The sequence below is a fragment of the Physella acuta genome, unplaced genomic scaffold (genome assembly GCF_028476545.2).
Source record: "Physella acuta isolate Inbredline_101_S28 unplaced genomic scaffold, ASM2847654v3 ptg000371l, whole genome shotgun sequence".
Classification (NCBI taxonomy): Eukaryota; Metazoa; Mollusca; class Gastropoda; family Physidae; genus Physella; species Physella acuta.
In genome coordinates this window covers 257,501-273,401 of record NW_026731890.1, presented here as the reverse complement: position 1 = coordinate 273,401, position 15,901 = coordinate 257,501, and the positions used below count along the sequence as shown (strand labels likewise).

Genomic DNA, 15,901 nt, shown 5'->3' with positions numbered 1-15,901 from the left:
GGCCTATGTACTAGCGGTTATAGGCTAGGCGTTGATCCAATCTATTTGAAAATCGTTTCGTGTATATGTTTTCTCCGTTTATTTTTGTGGGAAAAATTAAAACTATAATTTCCTGACCATGTTGCGTCTATTGAACTATTAAAATTGAGGAGTAAAAGTGTTCAATTGTTAATCCCTGAGAACCTGGTATTTTTCCATGTACTTACAGCATGCATATCTCCAAACCAAATGTCAACTTTTTGTCGCGTCTGCAAGTGAGCGATCTAAATCAAACACATAAAAAAATGTATAGTTTATATAAGGTCGCGGTAACTCTAGGTTAATTTTCGGTCATTTTAAAGTCGATTATCGAAATGACTCTAATTTTCCCGGTAAAAATAGTTAACAGTAAAGTTTGTCAAGAATAATTTCCTCTGCATTATACTTACAAGTACCCGATTTAATAGGCGTGAGTAAAAAAACAAACATCACCCAGTGTGCTTATATATATATATATATATATATATATATATATATATATATATATATATATATATATATATATATAACATTTTGCGCAGAGTAAGATCCTGGCTGAGAATCAGAATAAAGGAGAAGTAGTTGGAGCTTCGTCACTGCTTGATAGTGCGTCTAGGTATAAGGGATGGTTCGATTGCTTTATAAATGTGCTGCGAGACAAGAGCGATAAGCTGGATCATGTGGCTGAAGAAATGGAGATGATTAAAGGTAATTCCAACATTCACAGCACGTTTAAGTATTGCAGTACATCGAGATTATTTAAAAGCTTAAAGATGCATCGTAATTTATTTTAAGCAATGTTTTTTAGAGATTTTATTTTAAAACAATGAATAGAAGTTAATGAGTATCTGATTTTGTTCTGAAATATTGACTGACCTCGGTCAACAGGGTATTTCTTAATCGTATATTCAATTTTTATTCTAAATTATTTATTAAAATAACTTTATAAAACGCAAAATAACGGATAAAATGCAGTTTTTAACATTGCTTTTTAAAAATGCAAAATTGTGACGTCAAACTATCTGAACACCCCCCCCCCCACACAAAATGAAGCTCACCGCCTCCATTCATCCGACGTCTGTTACCTTATGTACGGATAATCTCATACTTAACTTTCTAATAGGCATAGCTTTGAAATCAAATGAACATTGAAAATGCCTTAGAAAATATATGTGCATATTGTTTTTTGATATGATTTATTTTAAATTTAATGCAGAATGTTGCAAAAAGAAAATATTGGACGAGAAGATCCATCCCAAGCGCAGGGTAGGTAGTAGGCTTAGCCAATCGACAACAGATTGAACCCACAGTTGTCTCAAAATTCGTAATCTTTTACTTCTCAAAATATACTTCTCATATACTTAGTGCATTATTACACAAAAGCTTGTTATTAATATTACCTAGTGCACTACTTTTGAACATACAATTCGTATGTGTTGTTATATTAATTCATTTTGATTTCTTTCTACGTATATTTTTAATTAAAGGGTACAAGAAGAAATGAAATGCAGTCAGGTATTCCTTTTGATCTTTCATTTAAAAAACCCATACAATCAATATTATAAGTATAAATACACACAAACATGTTACCTGTACATTTAAATTTCAGAATAATTAATATTTAAAAAAATAGTTGTTGATATTATTTTTTTTTAATGAAGAATAATATTCTTTATACCGTTACTTATCTTGCCTAATTGATTTATAATAAATGCTATTTTTTCTCTTGATTAAAGATTACGACAAACAATTTCTAACATTAAAGATCTCAAAATTGAAAGCACTAAATGGTAAGTTTTGGTAAAATTATGCACTAAAACAAAGAAAATAAAAAATTACATATATAATAATGCACCACTATTTTCTTTGATGATCGTATTTATATATTTTTGCAGATACTTTGGTACAAGAAAATTTACATTTACAAAAAAATGTATCTCAGTTAACTACTGATAAAAGTAAGTGCAATCTGCATAAATTATTAACTTATGTTTATATATATACAAACATACATACATACATACATATATATATATATATATATATATATATATATATATATATATATATATATATATATATATATATATATATATATATATATATATATATATATATATATATATATAGCCTATATACCTATATTTATTTTTCTTACCAGGTATTTTGGCAAACGAGAAAAAGTATATAGAAGAATTGGAATCACAACGGAAAGCTGACTGTTGTAAGCAACCATATTACATTCCTACAACGCGGAAATACGCGTTTAGACCATGGATTACTGTCCCTAAATGTATCAAACTATTTAACACTAGTTTTAGTCGACGCTAAAAATATTGAATTTTACTTCTCGTGTGTGATTATTTAAATTTGTAAATGAAAGACCACGTTATCAGAAGTGTGTTTGTTCAGAAACTGCAAACATTTGACTGTATAATGCAGGGGTTCCCAACCTTTTTTTACTCTAGAGCACATTCTAAAATATCGGTAGGGTGGCGGGAACCACCTATTTTAAATAGACAAACTCCTTCCAGAGGCGTAGCGACCCTTCCCGTCACCCGGGGACAAAACTTTCGATTTGCACCCCCCCCTTTCAAACTTTCGATTTGCACCCCCCCCCCCCTCAAACTTTCGATTTGCACCCCTCCCCCCCTCAAATTTTCGATTTACACCCCCCTCAAGTTTTCGATTATTTCCATCCCCTTCAACCTTTCAATAATGTTTATGAAAAAAATTCTGTCTCTGTCAAATAGTGAGAGGCGGGCACATACGAATCGTTCGGCGGGCGCCATGGCGCCCGCGGGCACGGGGTTGGGAACCCCTGGTATAATGTATCTATAGTAATTAAATCTATCACTATCTATCATTACTTTTTTAAAACGCCATTTCTTGTATTCAATGTAAGCCCTATTATTAGTACAAATGTTATTTTGTACGTTAAAATTGTGTATTTAGGGCAGTGTTTCCTCCAGACTTTTATCTCCCTGTGGTGGGTGGGGGGGGGGGGGGCTCTTGGAATTTTCGTGGGGGGGGGGGAGGGGTGCGGACTAAAATTTCGGGGTGGGGAGTGGACACTGTTAAAAGTACATATTTTCTATTTAAATTCCATTTCGGAGGGGGGGGGGGTCGGTAGACTTTCTTCGGCAGGGCTCCGCCCCCCCCCCCTCCCCTCCCCTCCCCTCCTCCCACCCACCCCCCACCCCCCGAAGAGATGCCTGGAAGAAACTCTGATTTAGGGTTATATATATATATATATATATATATATATATATATATATATATATATATATATATATATATATATATATATATATATATATATATATATATATATATATATATATATATATATATATATATATATATATATATATATATATATATATATCACAGATAGGCTGACAGAAGACAAAATAAAATTACAAGACACAGCCAATCAACTTTTAGAGCAAATAGGTAATATATATATTTATATTAAACTATGTAAGCGCATGCCGTTTAATGTATACTATTATGTAATACTTTCATTGAATCAACGTACACAAGCTAAACTTTTCCTTTTGTTTCTTGAATAACTTCAGAAAAGCTGAATGAAGAAAATGATCAACTTTGCGATATACTAACATCGTCTCGAAACGAGACAGGTACATGTATTTATAATGAATTTACTTAGAAGATTTTTTTTTTATAAAACACGGATTCGAATTATTCCATATCAAAATATAAACAAATTCAAATGGAAATTCATGTTTACTCTATATTACAATTTTAACATGAGTTAAAGTAAAATGGTTTGGAATCTTTTCCAGAACGAAAATCATAGCTATTGATTGTGTTTTTTTAAACACAGAGTTGAAATAAAATAAAAATATTTAACATTTATTGATTTATACAGAATCATATAAAAAGAAGCTTTTGGAATCAGATAAACGATTTGAACAATTGTCTGTGATTTGCGGTAAGACTTGCCTAACATATGTTTTATACTTTTAATAAATTATTTTTCTATCATTGCATTTACATTGGTTGCTTATAACAGAAAATATGTGTTTAAAAAAGAAAAATATATTTAAATAAAACATGTTCTAAAACTGAAATTAAATAAAAATATTTAAAATGAGTTTATTTATACAGAATCATATAAAAAGCAGCTTTTAGAGAAAGATAAAACAGCTGAACAATTCTCATTTGTTTGTGATAAGATTTACCTAACCTGCGGCTTTACACTTTTAAAAACCCTTTTTACATAATGCATTTACATTTATTGCTTACAAAAGAAAAAAAAAAATTTAAGAAAAAAAGAGAAACATTACAAATGTAACATGTTCTAGGTATTTCAATATTACATCAAATCAGTAAATGTATATTATTCATTTAATTTTGTTAAAAATGATAAGAATACTTTTTAGTTCTTTTGAATCTATTTGTAAATCACTTTAAATTTTATTTTTTGATTGTAGAAGAATTACCAAACCACATTGTTGATCTCAGAAAAGAAAGAGGTATGTATTAAAATACAAGATGCATAAATTACATTTTTGATATTTTTGCATAATTATTTACACAGCAATTTTACAAAATCTAGAGAACGCATTTTTGACTAATGATAGAGGTATGCTATCTGCTTACAGGTTTTGCTATTAGATATTAAAGATTTTATATTTCACTTCTTTAAGGCTACCAAATGTTTTATTCGATATTATAAAATGCACTAAATGGGACTTTTTGTTAACAAATAGCAATTATCGTAAAGAGCATAAAAAGAACGACATTGTCGAATGTTAGAGCTTGCCTCAAAGTCTCGAGTTCGCACCTCGATACGGACTTGTGACTGTCGGACGTCCGTGAGTCTACCCAGCTCTGATGGGTACCTGACTTACGTTAGAGATAATATAGAAGCTTGGCATAGTGCTAACTTCACAATACTGATATGCCAGTGTCAAAAGATATATACCCTTTTTATATGCCTAACAGATTGCTACGTCTAAATAAAAATATTTACTTTATTTGTTACTTGTAATAAGATAATTATAAAGATGATACTAATTAACAAACTGAAAATAATAATAGCATTTCTACTGCTGAAACACTACTTTTTCTATTAACCTACTACTACTATTTCTAATCCAAAGAATAATTGTACAAACTACTAATACATAATATATATATATATATATATATATATATATATATATATATATATATATATATATATATATATATTTATATACTTACACACACACATATATATAAATATATATATATATATATATATATATATATATTTTTTTATTTTTTATTTTTTTTTATTTTTTTTTTTTATATAAAAGTACCTATTTTTTTCCATTCCAGGTATTTTGGAAGACGAACCAAACAGTATAGAAGAATCTGAGTCTCAAAAGAAAGAAAACTGTTGTAAGGAAGCAAATTACATTTCTATAACACTTCTTCTTATATTTTAAAAACAAATTATTTTAAATAAAAAAAGAATAATGCGTTTACAAAATAAAAAACTATATTAACGTCTATATAAGATAAAAGTACATTTTTCCGTTTTTTTAGATACATTACGTAGACGTGCTATGTATTTTTCTACAGGTAAGCTTAACTATTGCATTTTTAAGCAAATTTACAGTTTTTAGTGTAAACGTTGCTTAAAGTAGATTGTAGATATTAATTACTACTACAACTGTTTCAAACAGTAAAAAAAATCTAATTTTCTGTTGTTTTTTAAAATGATCTAGATAAATGTTTAGTTTAAAATGTAATAGTTTCATAGTGCAAAATCTACAGTAATATACAACATATATTTAGGTGTCCCTCTTTCAGAATACTAACATCATATATAACTTCTAATAAAGAACTGACTCACAAGCATTACGATAAAATCCGCACAATGAAAGTGAATTAGATTTTATCATTATTTCCGTTTAATACCAACAAGCGATCGAAAATCATATTCCTGAAACAACTCGAAGGGTAATCAACCATTTTTAAAATACATAACATATCAGTACCTATCTTTATCCATAATCTTATCCAGCCAGATACAAATCCTTACTTTAATCACGAACATCTAGTTTAATCATAATCTATATAATTATCTTTACCGTTTCCCAACCCATATCCTTATCGATTTCACTTTTACAAACACTACACCTATCCTAAAATCATTAACGATTAACAGGATGTAGAATAGCTTAAACAATGAATGTTAAATTATGTTTAATGAAGAGTACAATAGTAGTAATGTAGTAGTAATGTAGTTCAAAAACTTATATCTTTTCCTTGCCAACGCGATTTTGAAATGTAAGGGAGAGAGACCGAGATTTATAACGAGTCCTGATATTTTGCCGTTTAATGTGAATTAATGCATTAATTATTTTACTTAAAATTTTCTGGGACTCTTTCACACAGCCAGTCCACAGTTGCTTTCAAATAATAACACAAACTGTTTTCTAAAACTAGCAGGTGTTAGTACTATCCAAGATCCAAGTACGTTTGAAGGTAAATTATGTATTTTGTTTACCATATTGCCATATTATTTTAACAAAAGTGGTACCTTTACCTCGACATTTTCAAAGTTAACAACATTTAGGAAGCTTGATAACTTATGAATATTTTTTTGCATTATATATTTTTTTAAACATTTTATCTTTTATAAATAATGATTTCTTATTTAAAAACAACTAGAGTGCCATTTTGGGGTCCATAAAGAATTAAATAATGTTTAAATTATTTTCATTAAGGAAATTTGATTTATAGCTGATATTAGACACGAGCAGACTTACGAAACTAATTTAATTTAAATTCGTATCACGAGAAACTATGTATATATAAACATTATTTTCTTCAGATAATGATTTCGAATTTTAAACGATGTAAATTTAATTAAAATAAACACAATCTTATACTAATACATACACAGACATACATACACACATACATACATACATATATATGTATATATATATATATATATATATATATATATATATATATATATATATATATATATATATATATATATATAATACTTAATTGAAATTACAAATTTCAATCCTCAGAAAAACTTCCGGAAACCTAGAGCTAGATCCTGTTTTTAAAAATTGTTTGTTGACTAGTTTATTTTTAGATTGCCAGTTATGAAATCTCAATTACTGCTCAATCACATTTATTTTTTTATTATATCATAACATACACATGTTGCTACACATTGAAGATTTTATTATGCTCACATTGTTTTTGTAGACCCATATCAATTCTTGTATACATATATATATATATATATATATATATATATATATATATATATATATATATATATATATATATATATGTATATATATATATATATATATATATATATATATATATATATATATATATATATATATATATACATATATATATATATATATATATATATGTATATATATATTTATATGGTTCCATGACAAATGATCTCAGGACAAATGATCTCAGACAAAATATCTCAGACAAAATATCTCACGGACAAATGATCTCAAGACAAATGATCTCAGGACAAAAGATCTCAAGGACAAATGATCTCACGGACAAAAGATACCAGGACAAAATATATCAGAACAAATGATATCATGGACAAATGATCTCAGACAAAATATCTCAGACAAAATATCTCACAGCAAAATTTTAATAGTTTTTTGAATGATTTTAGTTGATCTGAACATATTTTCTTTATTGACTACAATATGGTTTTGTTCACTTTTCTACGCATAATAATTGTGAATAAAATGAATTTGTTAAACTTAACAAAACATCAAAAGATTTATTAAACTTAACCTTTGTAAAAGCATTTGATTTGAAAGTAAAAATGTAAAGAAAACTTACTCCTTTAGCCTGAAAGGTTTGATAAATGATAATGTATAAAAAAAATAAAGTTATTTATACAACATTAATGTTCAAAACACGCGAAATATTTTTCAAAAATGTGAATGGGTCTTCGGGTTTGTTACGTAAAACTATTATTTATTGTATCATCAACACAAACATAACGCTTACGTTTCTTTACTGGCAAGTACATCGTTATGATCACACCTCTCCAATACTATGTGATCATCTATTGTGTGAACTCTTTCGCGACATGTTTTAACTTCACATTTGCAAATCTCTTTGCCTGCTGCTCTACTTTTGGCTTTTATACACATAAAATCACAAGAAACAATGTCCTAAAACCTTTCAGCGAGGAAACAAAATCACCACTAATACTGTTTTGTTTGCATGCACACTACGACAAACTTAGCTCCACGATGACCGCTGTCGTTTAACTAAGCATTTGTAACCTGATCACTAAGGTGTGACCGACGCATAACTATTGACTTTAGAGGCTAGTTGTATTATCCATCGAGGGCGGATGTCTTTCCAATAAGGCATGTCTCTGCGGTCAAAGCGGGCGGCCACCTTGATACGAAGGTGTTTCTTTATTGTTATTTCATTCCCTTTGATCTAGTTTTTTCCACCTGACATGGTAAGATTGTCTCATTTTTGGCAAGCCCACCTACGCTGTCTATCGAAAAAAATGCTTTAATCTTCGCAAACTATATTTGTAATCTTAATTTGAAAATGTTAAGTGCAATATGACAAATTTATACGGCAAATATTTCTTACACTAATTATACAGGCCTGTAAACAATATTAAACATAGTAAACAAAACCATAAGAAAGTCAATAAAAAAACTGTTCAGAACAACTACAATCATCCAATACACTATTAAAATTTAGGTGTGAGATATTTTGTCTGAGATATTTTGTCTGAGATCAATTGTCCATGGTATCATTTGTCCTGATATATTTTGTCCTGGTATCTTTTGTCCGTGAGATCATTTGTCCTTGAGATCATTTGTCCTGAGATCATTTGTCCGTGAGATATTTTGTCTGAGATATTTTGTCTGAGATCATTTGTCCTGAGATCATTTGTCCTGTCACCATTTATATATATGTTTATATATATATATATATACATATATATATATATATATATATATATATATATATATATATATATATATATATATATATATATATATATATATATATATATATATATATATATATATATATATATATATATATATATATATATATATATATATATACAGAGAGAGAGAGAGAGAAATTTATATATATTTATTTGTACTGATTTTTTCGGTTCTTTGTTTTTTTGTTCCTACTATTTGTCGAAATTTTTGTTTTTTTTATGATTTTGACTTGTTTATCATTTACTTGCTAAACCCAGTTTTACCCTTGGATAGTATTAATATACATGTTTGTTTTTGTTTTTGCAAATATATGTGTTCACCAAACATCAGCTAACTGTAGACACATCTGTTTTCTGATTTCTGTTTCTAAATTCATACATTGTTGTTAACTTTTTGTTAAATCTACAAACATATACTGTAATGAGAGATAAATCTTATCTTTCTCACAATCAATGTAGTTAAAATATCTTACATTTATATTGTACAATTAATTTTCTTGGAACTGTTTAATTAACATTGTACATAACATTGTACATTTTTTACAACTTGTCGTAAAACGTAACCATTCAATTATACATTGGTATTCTTCTTACAACGAGTCTGTCTTGCCCACTTACATGATGCGGTTTCAGCTAATAATTTGGTACCTTGCTAAGATCAGCTTAAGAACCTTACATTCCAAAATTTATAAAGAGAACCGTATACTGATTTCTTAAACATTCTACAAGTTGATTATTCTGTTAATGTATATGCAAACAGGCTCACCCCCAATGTTATTGTCTCCTCAGATGTTAGATGTTACTAATAGATTTGTGCGCGTGCAACAGTCAATATGCTACTTAGTTGCTAACAGTGATTTTTACATGCACGGTGATTGCAAATTTTAAAAAGAAAACATTTAACCTTTCCGTATAGAAATGTAACAATGTTATAAAGTTTGTCGTTTCCATTTTTTTTTACATTATTAACACGTTTTTTGTGTTAAGAAACTTTTGTAGTTAAGCTTTTTATAAATTACTTTCTGTTTAAGAGGGTATTACATTTTATTTAGTATGACAGCTTTACGTAAAAATGCCAAATTGTTTTATATTTGTTTTTGAAAATGCCTACCCATCCACGTCCGCTGAAATACTTCAAATAGTTATGTACGAGTTACTATGGGTTTAACATTCCATAGGAATCTATTTTAAAGTTTTACATGCAAATAATAAATAAAGCGTGAGTAATCTCCCCTAGACTTTCTCGAAAATTCTTATTTAAAACTACAGGGGATATCAACTCGGGATATAGACATGATTTTTAATCCATTTTTTGAAAATAGAATCTCGTAGAAAAAAAAATTACGCACAAAGTTAACATATAACGATATCCTAATATATAAAACCCATGTGCGCACTTCTCTCTCTCTCTCTCTCTCTCTCTCTCTCTCTCTCTCTCTCTCTCTCTCTCTGTCAGCCACATTTTTGAGACTGTGATCAGTGTGTTAAGCGATATATAGAGAACTTAAAGATACGGACTCGTTGAAAATAATATGGTGGATTTTTTAAATGTAGGCCTATAAACTAAATTTTATTTAAATAAGATAAATAAAATAAAACGGATATTCGTATGTAGAACCATATTTTTAACTATGCAACCGGAGTAGTGTTTATAGTTGTGACAAGAACGCAAAAAAACAGTGACGTCACATGTTTAACCTACGGAAAGTAAATGGCGTCATCTTCCAATTTTAGAATATAAAGAAATGTACTATTTCATTCAAATTTGATTTAGATCTAGATCTATAGATCTACTTTTTAAAACGTACGCTATGATATGTATACAATTTTCTAGGCCAAAAGCAATGCAAACTACTTTTTAAAAAAATCATAAAACCATTGAACAGCCGGGGTTTTAACGTAATCATTTATTCCATTGATCAGTGAGTGCATTTAATATGGTTCTGTGTTGACTAATAGTGTATATAATTTGGTTTTTCTAATAAGTATTGGTAGCCTTTGTTATTTTGAATGTGCCGGATTTTTAGCTATTTAGTTATTTCTTTGCTTTTTCACTAATATCTCAACGTTTAGTGCTGCGATTTCGCCAATAACTATTTTATTTATTTTTTTCAAGTACTTATAACATTAAAAATATATAAGCTTATAATTCACATGTAACGGGTACCATCAGCTATTATGTATAATAGTGTGGAATATTATTAGCTCTTTTTAAATTCATTTTCGTTTTCTGAGAAATCGGAAATGACGGTTAATTACTACTTCCGTCACGGAAGGTACTCAAAATTTTAAAGAAGGCAGAAAATTAGATCTTTTATTTATATGTGAAATTTCTTTTATCTATCTGAAAAATTACTTAAGTTATAGGCTTTTGAAAAACCAAAAGTAGAATAAGTACTACTTCCGGTAACAGTAAATTGCTGAAAAGTTGCTACAGAACTACAAATTTGATATAAATCTAATAAATGAAATTTCATCAACCTATACATAAATAGACGTATACTTACATATACACACACAGACATACGGGCAAAATTGCAAAACTATGGTTTTTTTTCGACTCAGGAAAGTGTAAAAAGTCAAGATTTGTGAAAATCTCGATTTCGATTTTTTTTTTTTGGTTTTTGCACGGTTATAATACTTCCTCTATACTTCGTAAACGTTTAAGTAAAAAGAAATTAAACGACATTTAATGAGTCGTTTTCAGATTTCATATTTCATTTTGTTTTAAACAATGGTACTCGTAGGTGCACAGCGGTGGGTTTTCTCTGTGTAAATAAACAAGTGTTAAATATTCGGAGATCCTGAACCATCATACCTAGGGCCTAGGGCTGTAAAATATTCACACTAGAGAAAATGTATTTATTTATGACCAGTGCGTGTGTCGTTATTTTTTTATACAAGAGCGTCGATGACCAGTTTCTATTTACTTAACATCGGTGGACGTTATTGTTCGGTCGTAAGGCGTCGTTTATCCTGCTTAAAGATACACTTTGATTTCTTTGCCGCAAAGTATATTAATGGGAGACAACTAACACACAAGTGACTAAGCTTGCCTATCACGATTCATCTCCCCTGAATTAAGAGCCTTCAGCTATATAAGCAGTTTCTATCTAGCGTTATCGTTATAATAATTCGGTAAAGCAAAAGCTTAGTGGATAATTTTGCGGAAATTAATAGTCTACTGCTGGATGCTAATTAAAAAAATAACTTACAAAAATGACTATTTTGTTTGAGAACAAAATACAGTTTTTTTTTCTTACAAACAAATTGTATAGCCTAAATAAAATATAATTGAATAAATCATTTTAAAAATGTTAGACATTTGTCACATACCTAAAAACGGCCCCAGGGATAATTTTCTCACCTGCTCTCAACAACGTCATTTGTAAACACCCATGTGCCAATTTTTTTTATTTAAAAGAATACACCGTCCGCTCATTATTTAGAACACGATTTTAAAAATGATTATGCTGTATCAGCCACATTTTTTTCGCATCGTATATTGGTTTATCTAAATCGCTTTTTAAGATAAATGCTTGCCTTATTTGTTTTTTTTTTGTTTCATTGTATTAGGAATTTTGACATGATTATGTTTTTAGAATCAAAATTCTTTACAATCTTTATATATTTGGCATCACATATTTTCCATGCTAACATTAGATATTCAAATTTCATGTTTGTAATACATAGATATATCGTATCTGACAAATATAATTGTGTAAAAGACTTTTTCCTGAAATGCAATGTGTTGACAGTCGTTTCAATAAACAGAAAGTGATATGCAACTTTACTTTGGTATACATAAATAAGTATTTTATCATATAGTTATGGACGTTTATGTAAAGATTGGGGGGGGGGGCGTGGGTTAGCTAGACTGCTAACACGAGCCTCGAGTACGAATTAGGGTTTAAATCAGTAAAACGTCCCTGAGTCCACCCAGCTCTGATGGTTACCTTACGATAAGGAAACAAAGGCGGTTGGGTATAGTGGTGACTACGCTATCCCTTTATACGACGAGGTAAATGATGATGATGTATAGATTTAAATTATCTACTACATACTAAATATATGCTTCGTTTAGTGCACCCAGACCATACAATTTCTCTAAGCTCGAGTCGGTTCATGTCCTAAGCATATTGTAACTACTCTTTATAAATCCATATTTTTTCATTGCATTTGCTTTCATTATGCTGTTAACAATTTGTCATGTAGGCCTATGCGTTTTCGTTTTCAAAACCATATAACAAAAAACAAGACGAGTAGCTTTTTTGGATCTGGTACGGATAAAATCACATCTTTTAATTTCAATGTGGTCAATAGTTTTTGAAATACGAGGCATTTGACATACACGATTACATATTGCATTGTATGAAAACAAATATAATTCAATTTTACTGAGTAAAATATTTACTTCCTTTTGCGTATTATACGTCTGATTTCAAGTTTAATATATTTGGTAATCACACCTTTTGTCTAATGTAAATAAACCGGGAGTGATCTCCCATAAACTTCCTCGAATATTCTTATATTACACTACGGGGGATGGCAACTCGGGATAGAGACAATATTTTTAATCCATTTTTAATTGCTTAAACTTTTTAAAATAGAATAGAATCGCGTAGAAAAATATATTGGGCTCCAAGCAAATGCCAAATAAAATGTGTATAATAGTGCGGAATATTATTAGTCCTTTATAAATTCACATGCGTTTTTTGAGAAATCAGAAATAGCATAAATTACTACTTCCGATCAACGGAAATTACTAAAAATTTGACAGAAGGCAAAGAATTAGATCTTTTACTTATATGTGAAATTTTTCATATCTATCTGAAATAGTACACAAGTTTTAGGCTTTTAAAAAATTGAAAGTAGCAAAAAATTGCACTTCCGGTTATCGGAAATAGCTGAAAAGCTTATACTGATCTACCAATTTGATATGATACTTATATATGAAATTTCATCAGCCTAGCTGTAATGGAACTGAAGTTATCGTGTTTACAGACAGACAGACAGACAGACACACACACACACATACGCACACACACATAGAATTTTCGAGGGGGCGGAAACTGGTAAAAGAATATATTTTCTATATAAATTATATTTCGTTCTGGGTGGGGCATTAGACACATTTAAGGGGGGGTTGGCTTCCAGATGACTGGAAGAAACTCTGATCTTATAAACTGTATTAATTAGATATACGACCATCGAAAAACGCCCACAAATAAAGTTCGTGGTGGTGTACAAGATATGGCATCGATGACCCCGACACTTGTGTCAAGTTAGCAAAAATATATATTAAAAAATCAAGCTTCCGGAAATGATTCTACGAGTATGGCTTTCGCACTGGAAGTGTGTCGCGCTCTAATTTGCTTCATCAGTTTAATGAGGAGATTATCGTAACGGTTTTAAATGTCAGCCAAAGTTTACAACAGGCCAAGGTTGAGTTAATTACAAATGTGGCTTTAATTTGACCTCGGCCTAAATTTAAGGACTTCGCCGTTGATTTCCGGCTTAATTTAATGTCAGTCTGGGTTTTCCTTAATTACCGGATTCGGAATTCTGATTATTTCACGAAAACAATCACGTTGTAAAAAGTTAAATTCCGCGGAAATTCAATTACGTCCAAAATATAAAGTAAAAATCCTTTGAAAATGTTAACATTATGCAGAAATTTATTTACAATTAGCCCAACCGAGACTCCGCTTGAGAAAACTAAATCTATTTAACCCTGGGTGGAGATGTTTCGGAGCTGTGAGCAAAATTTAGCCTAAAAACCTATGGCAGGTTTAAGAAAAATAATAACATCTAAGTCATTACTAGGGACGGAGTGGCCTAGCGGTAGCCCGTAAGTCATGAGTTCAAATTTAGCCTAAAAACCTATGGCAGGCTTTAGAAATATAATAACATCTAAGTCATTACTAGGGACGGAGTGGCCGAGCGGTAGCCCGTAAGTCTTGAGTTCGAATCCGGGTTTAAGTCAGTACATCGTCCCTGAGTCCACCTAGCTGTGATGGGTACCTAACTTATGCTTGGTAAAGTAAAGGCGACTGGGCATAGTGCTGACCACACTGTCCCTTCATAAACCGAGGTCACAGAAACAGATTATCTCTACTTCACTTGCTCCATAGACAGTCATGTTAGGAAGGGGGACTTTACTTTTACTAAAGACATTGCAAACAGCAGCATACAGACTTAACCTAAACATATACAGAAATCCTTTAATTAAACAGACTCATTTGTCCATTAGCGAGATAGCCGGGCGATCGAAATACTTCCCTGCCGTGCGCACCCACGTCACACATGACCTTCCCTGCTTCTTTTATTTTACTTTAGGCGCCCAGTTTAGCGCCATTTCTGCGATATCATCTGGATTAATTCGTAGGACGTGCCCCATCTAGCGCCATCTTAGAATTACTTCAAATATAGAAAATCTGTTTCCGAAATGATGGTTGTCTATAAGGTCGGCTTCCGTTTTTTAAGTCAGAAAAAATCTATTATTGTGACACAATTCAAGTGACTTCCTGGTGTTTTGAGATATTAATTTAAAGATTAGCCAAAATATTTTCTAAAACAAAATAATGCCGTTTATGGAAAACAAAATAAAAAGTATTTCCCTCTTTTTTCAAAAACGTATTAAAAAGTATCCCCATCTTTAATAGAAAAAAAAAGTATTCCTACCATTTAGAGAAACTCCATGAGTTCTGCCAATTACGTTGGCGGCTTGGCAAACTGGGATAATTCACTATGTTGATTAAGCGCGGGTGGATTAGTAGAGTTACTGCCACGCAAATTACTGGCAAACTGTCACGAAAAAAAAAATAGTCCCAATTATAATTTTTTTTTTGTAATATGGAAGAA

The 15,901-nt window shown here is 30.2% G+C and overlaps 1 protein-coding gene and 3 long non-coding RNA genes across 4 annotated transcripts; all 4 read left to right on the top strand.

Moving 5' to 3' along the window:
• Positions 1 to 1,225: 1,225 nt before the first annotated feature.
• LOC131941733 (uncharacterized) lies at positions 1,226 to 1,815 on the top strand. Its single transcript, XR_009386671.1, has 3 exons — positions 1,226 to 1,284; positions 1,506 to 1,533; positions 1,755 to 1,815. It is a non-coding gene; the product is annotated as an uncharacterized LOC131941733 (long non-coding RNA).
• A 97-nt stretch (positions 1,816 to 1,912) lies between these two features.
• On the top strand, positions 1,913 to 3,474 carry LOC131941731 (uncharacterized). The gene is made up of 3 exons (XR_009386669.1): positions 1,913 to 1,976; positions 2,180 to 2,242; positions 3,412 to 3,474. It is a non-coding gene; the product is annotated as an uncharacterized LOC131941731 (long non-coding RNA).
• Positions 3,475 to 3,613: 139 nt separating this feature from the next.
• On the top strand, positions 3,614 to 4,216 carry LOC131941732 (uncharacterized). Its single transcript, XR_009386670.1, has 3 exons — positions 3,614 to 3,662; positions 3,914 to 3,976; positions 4,153 to 4,216. It is a non-coding gene; the product is annotated as an uncharacterized LOC131941732 (long non-coding RNA).
• A 51-nt stretch (positions 4,217 to 4,267) lies between these two features.
• LOC131941739 (uncharacterized) lies at positions 4,268 to 9,925 on the top strand. The gene is made up of 7 exons (XM_059301202.1): positions 4,268 to 4,284; positions 4,323 to 4,342; positions 4,428 to 4,520; positions 5,371 to 5,433; positions 5,581 to 5,616; positions 6,487 to 6,525; positions 9,798 to 9,925. The coding sequence occupies exons 1-7, from the start codon at positions 4,268 to 4,270 to the stop codon at positions 9,923 to 9,925; spliced, it is 396 nt and encodes a 131-aa protein (XP_059157185.1).
• Positions 9,926 to 15,901: the final 5,976 nt, after the last annotated feature.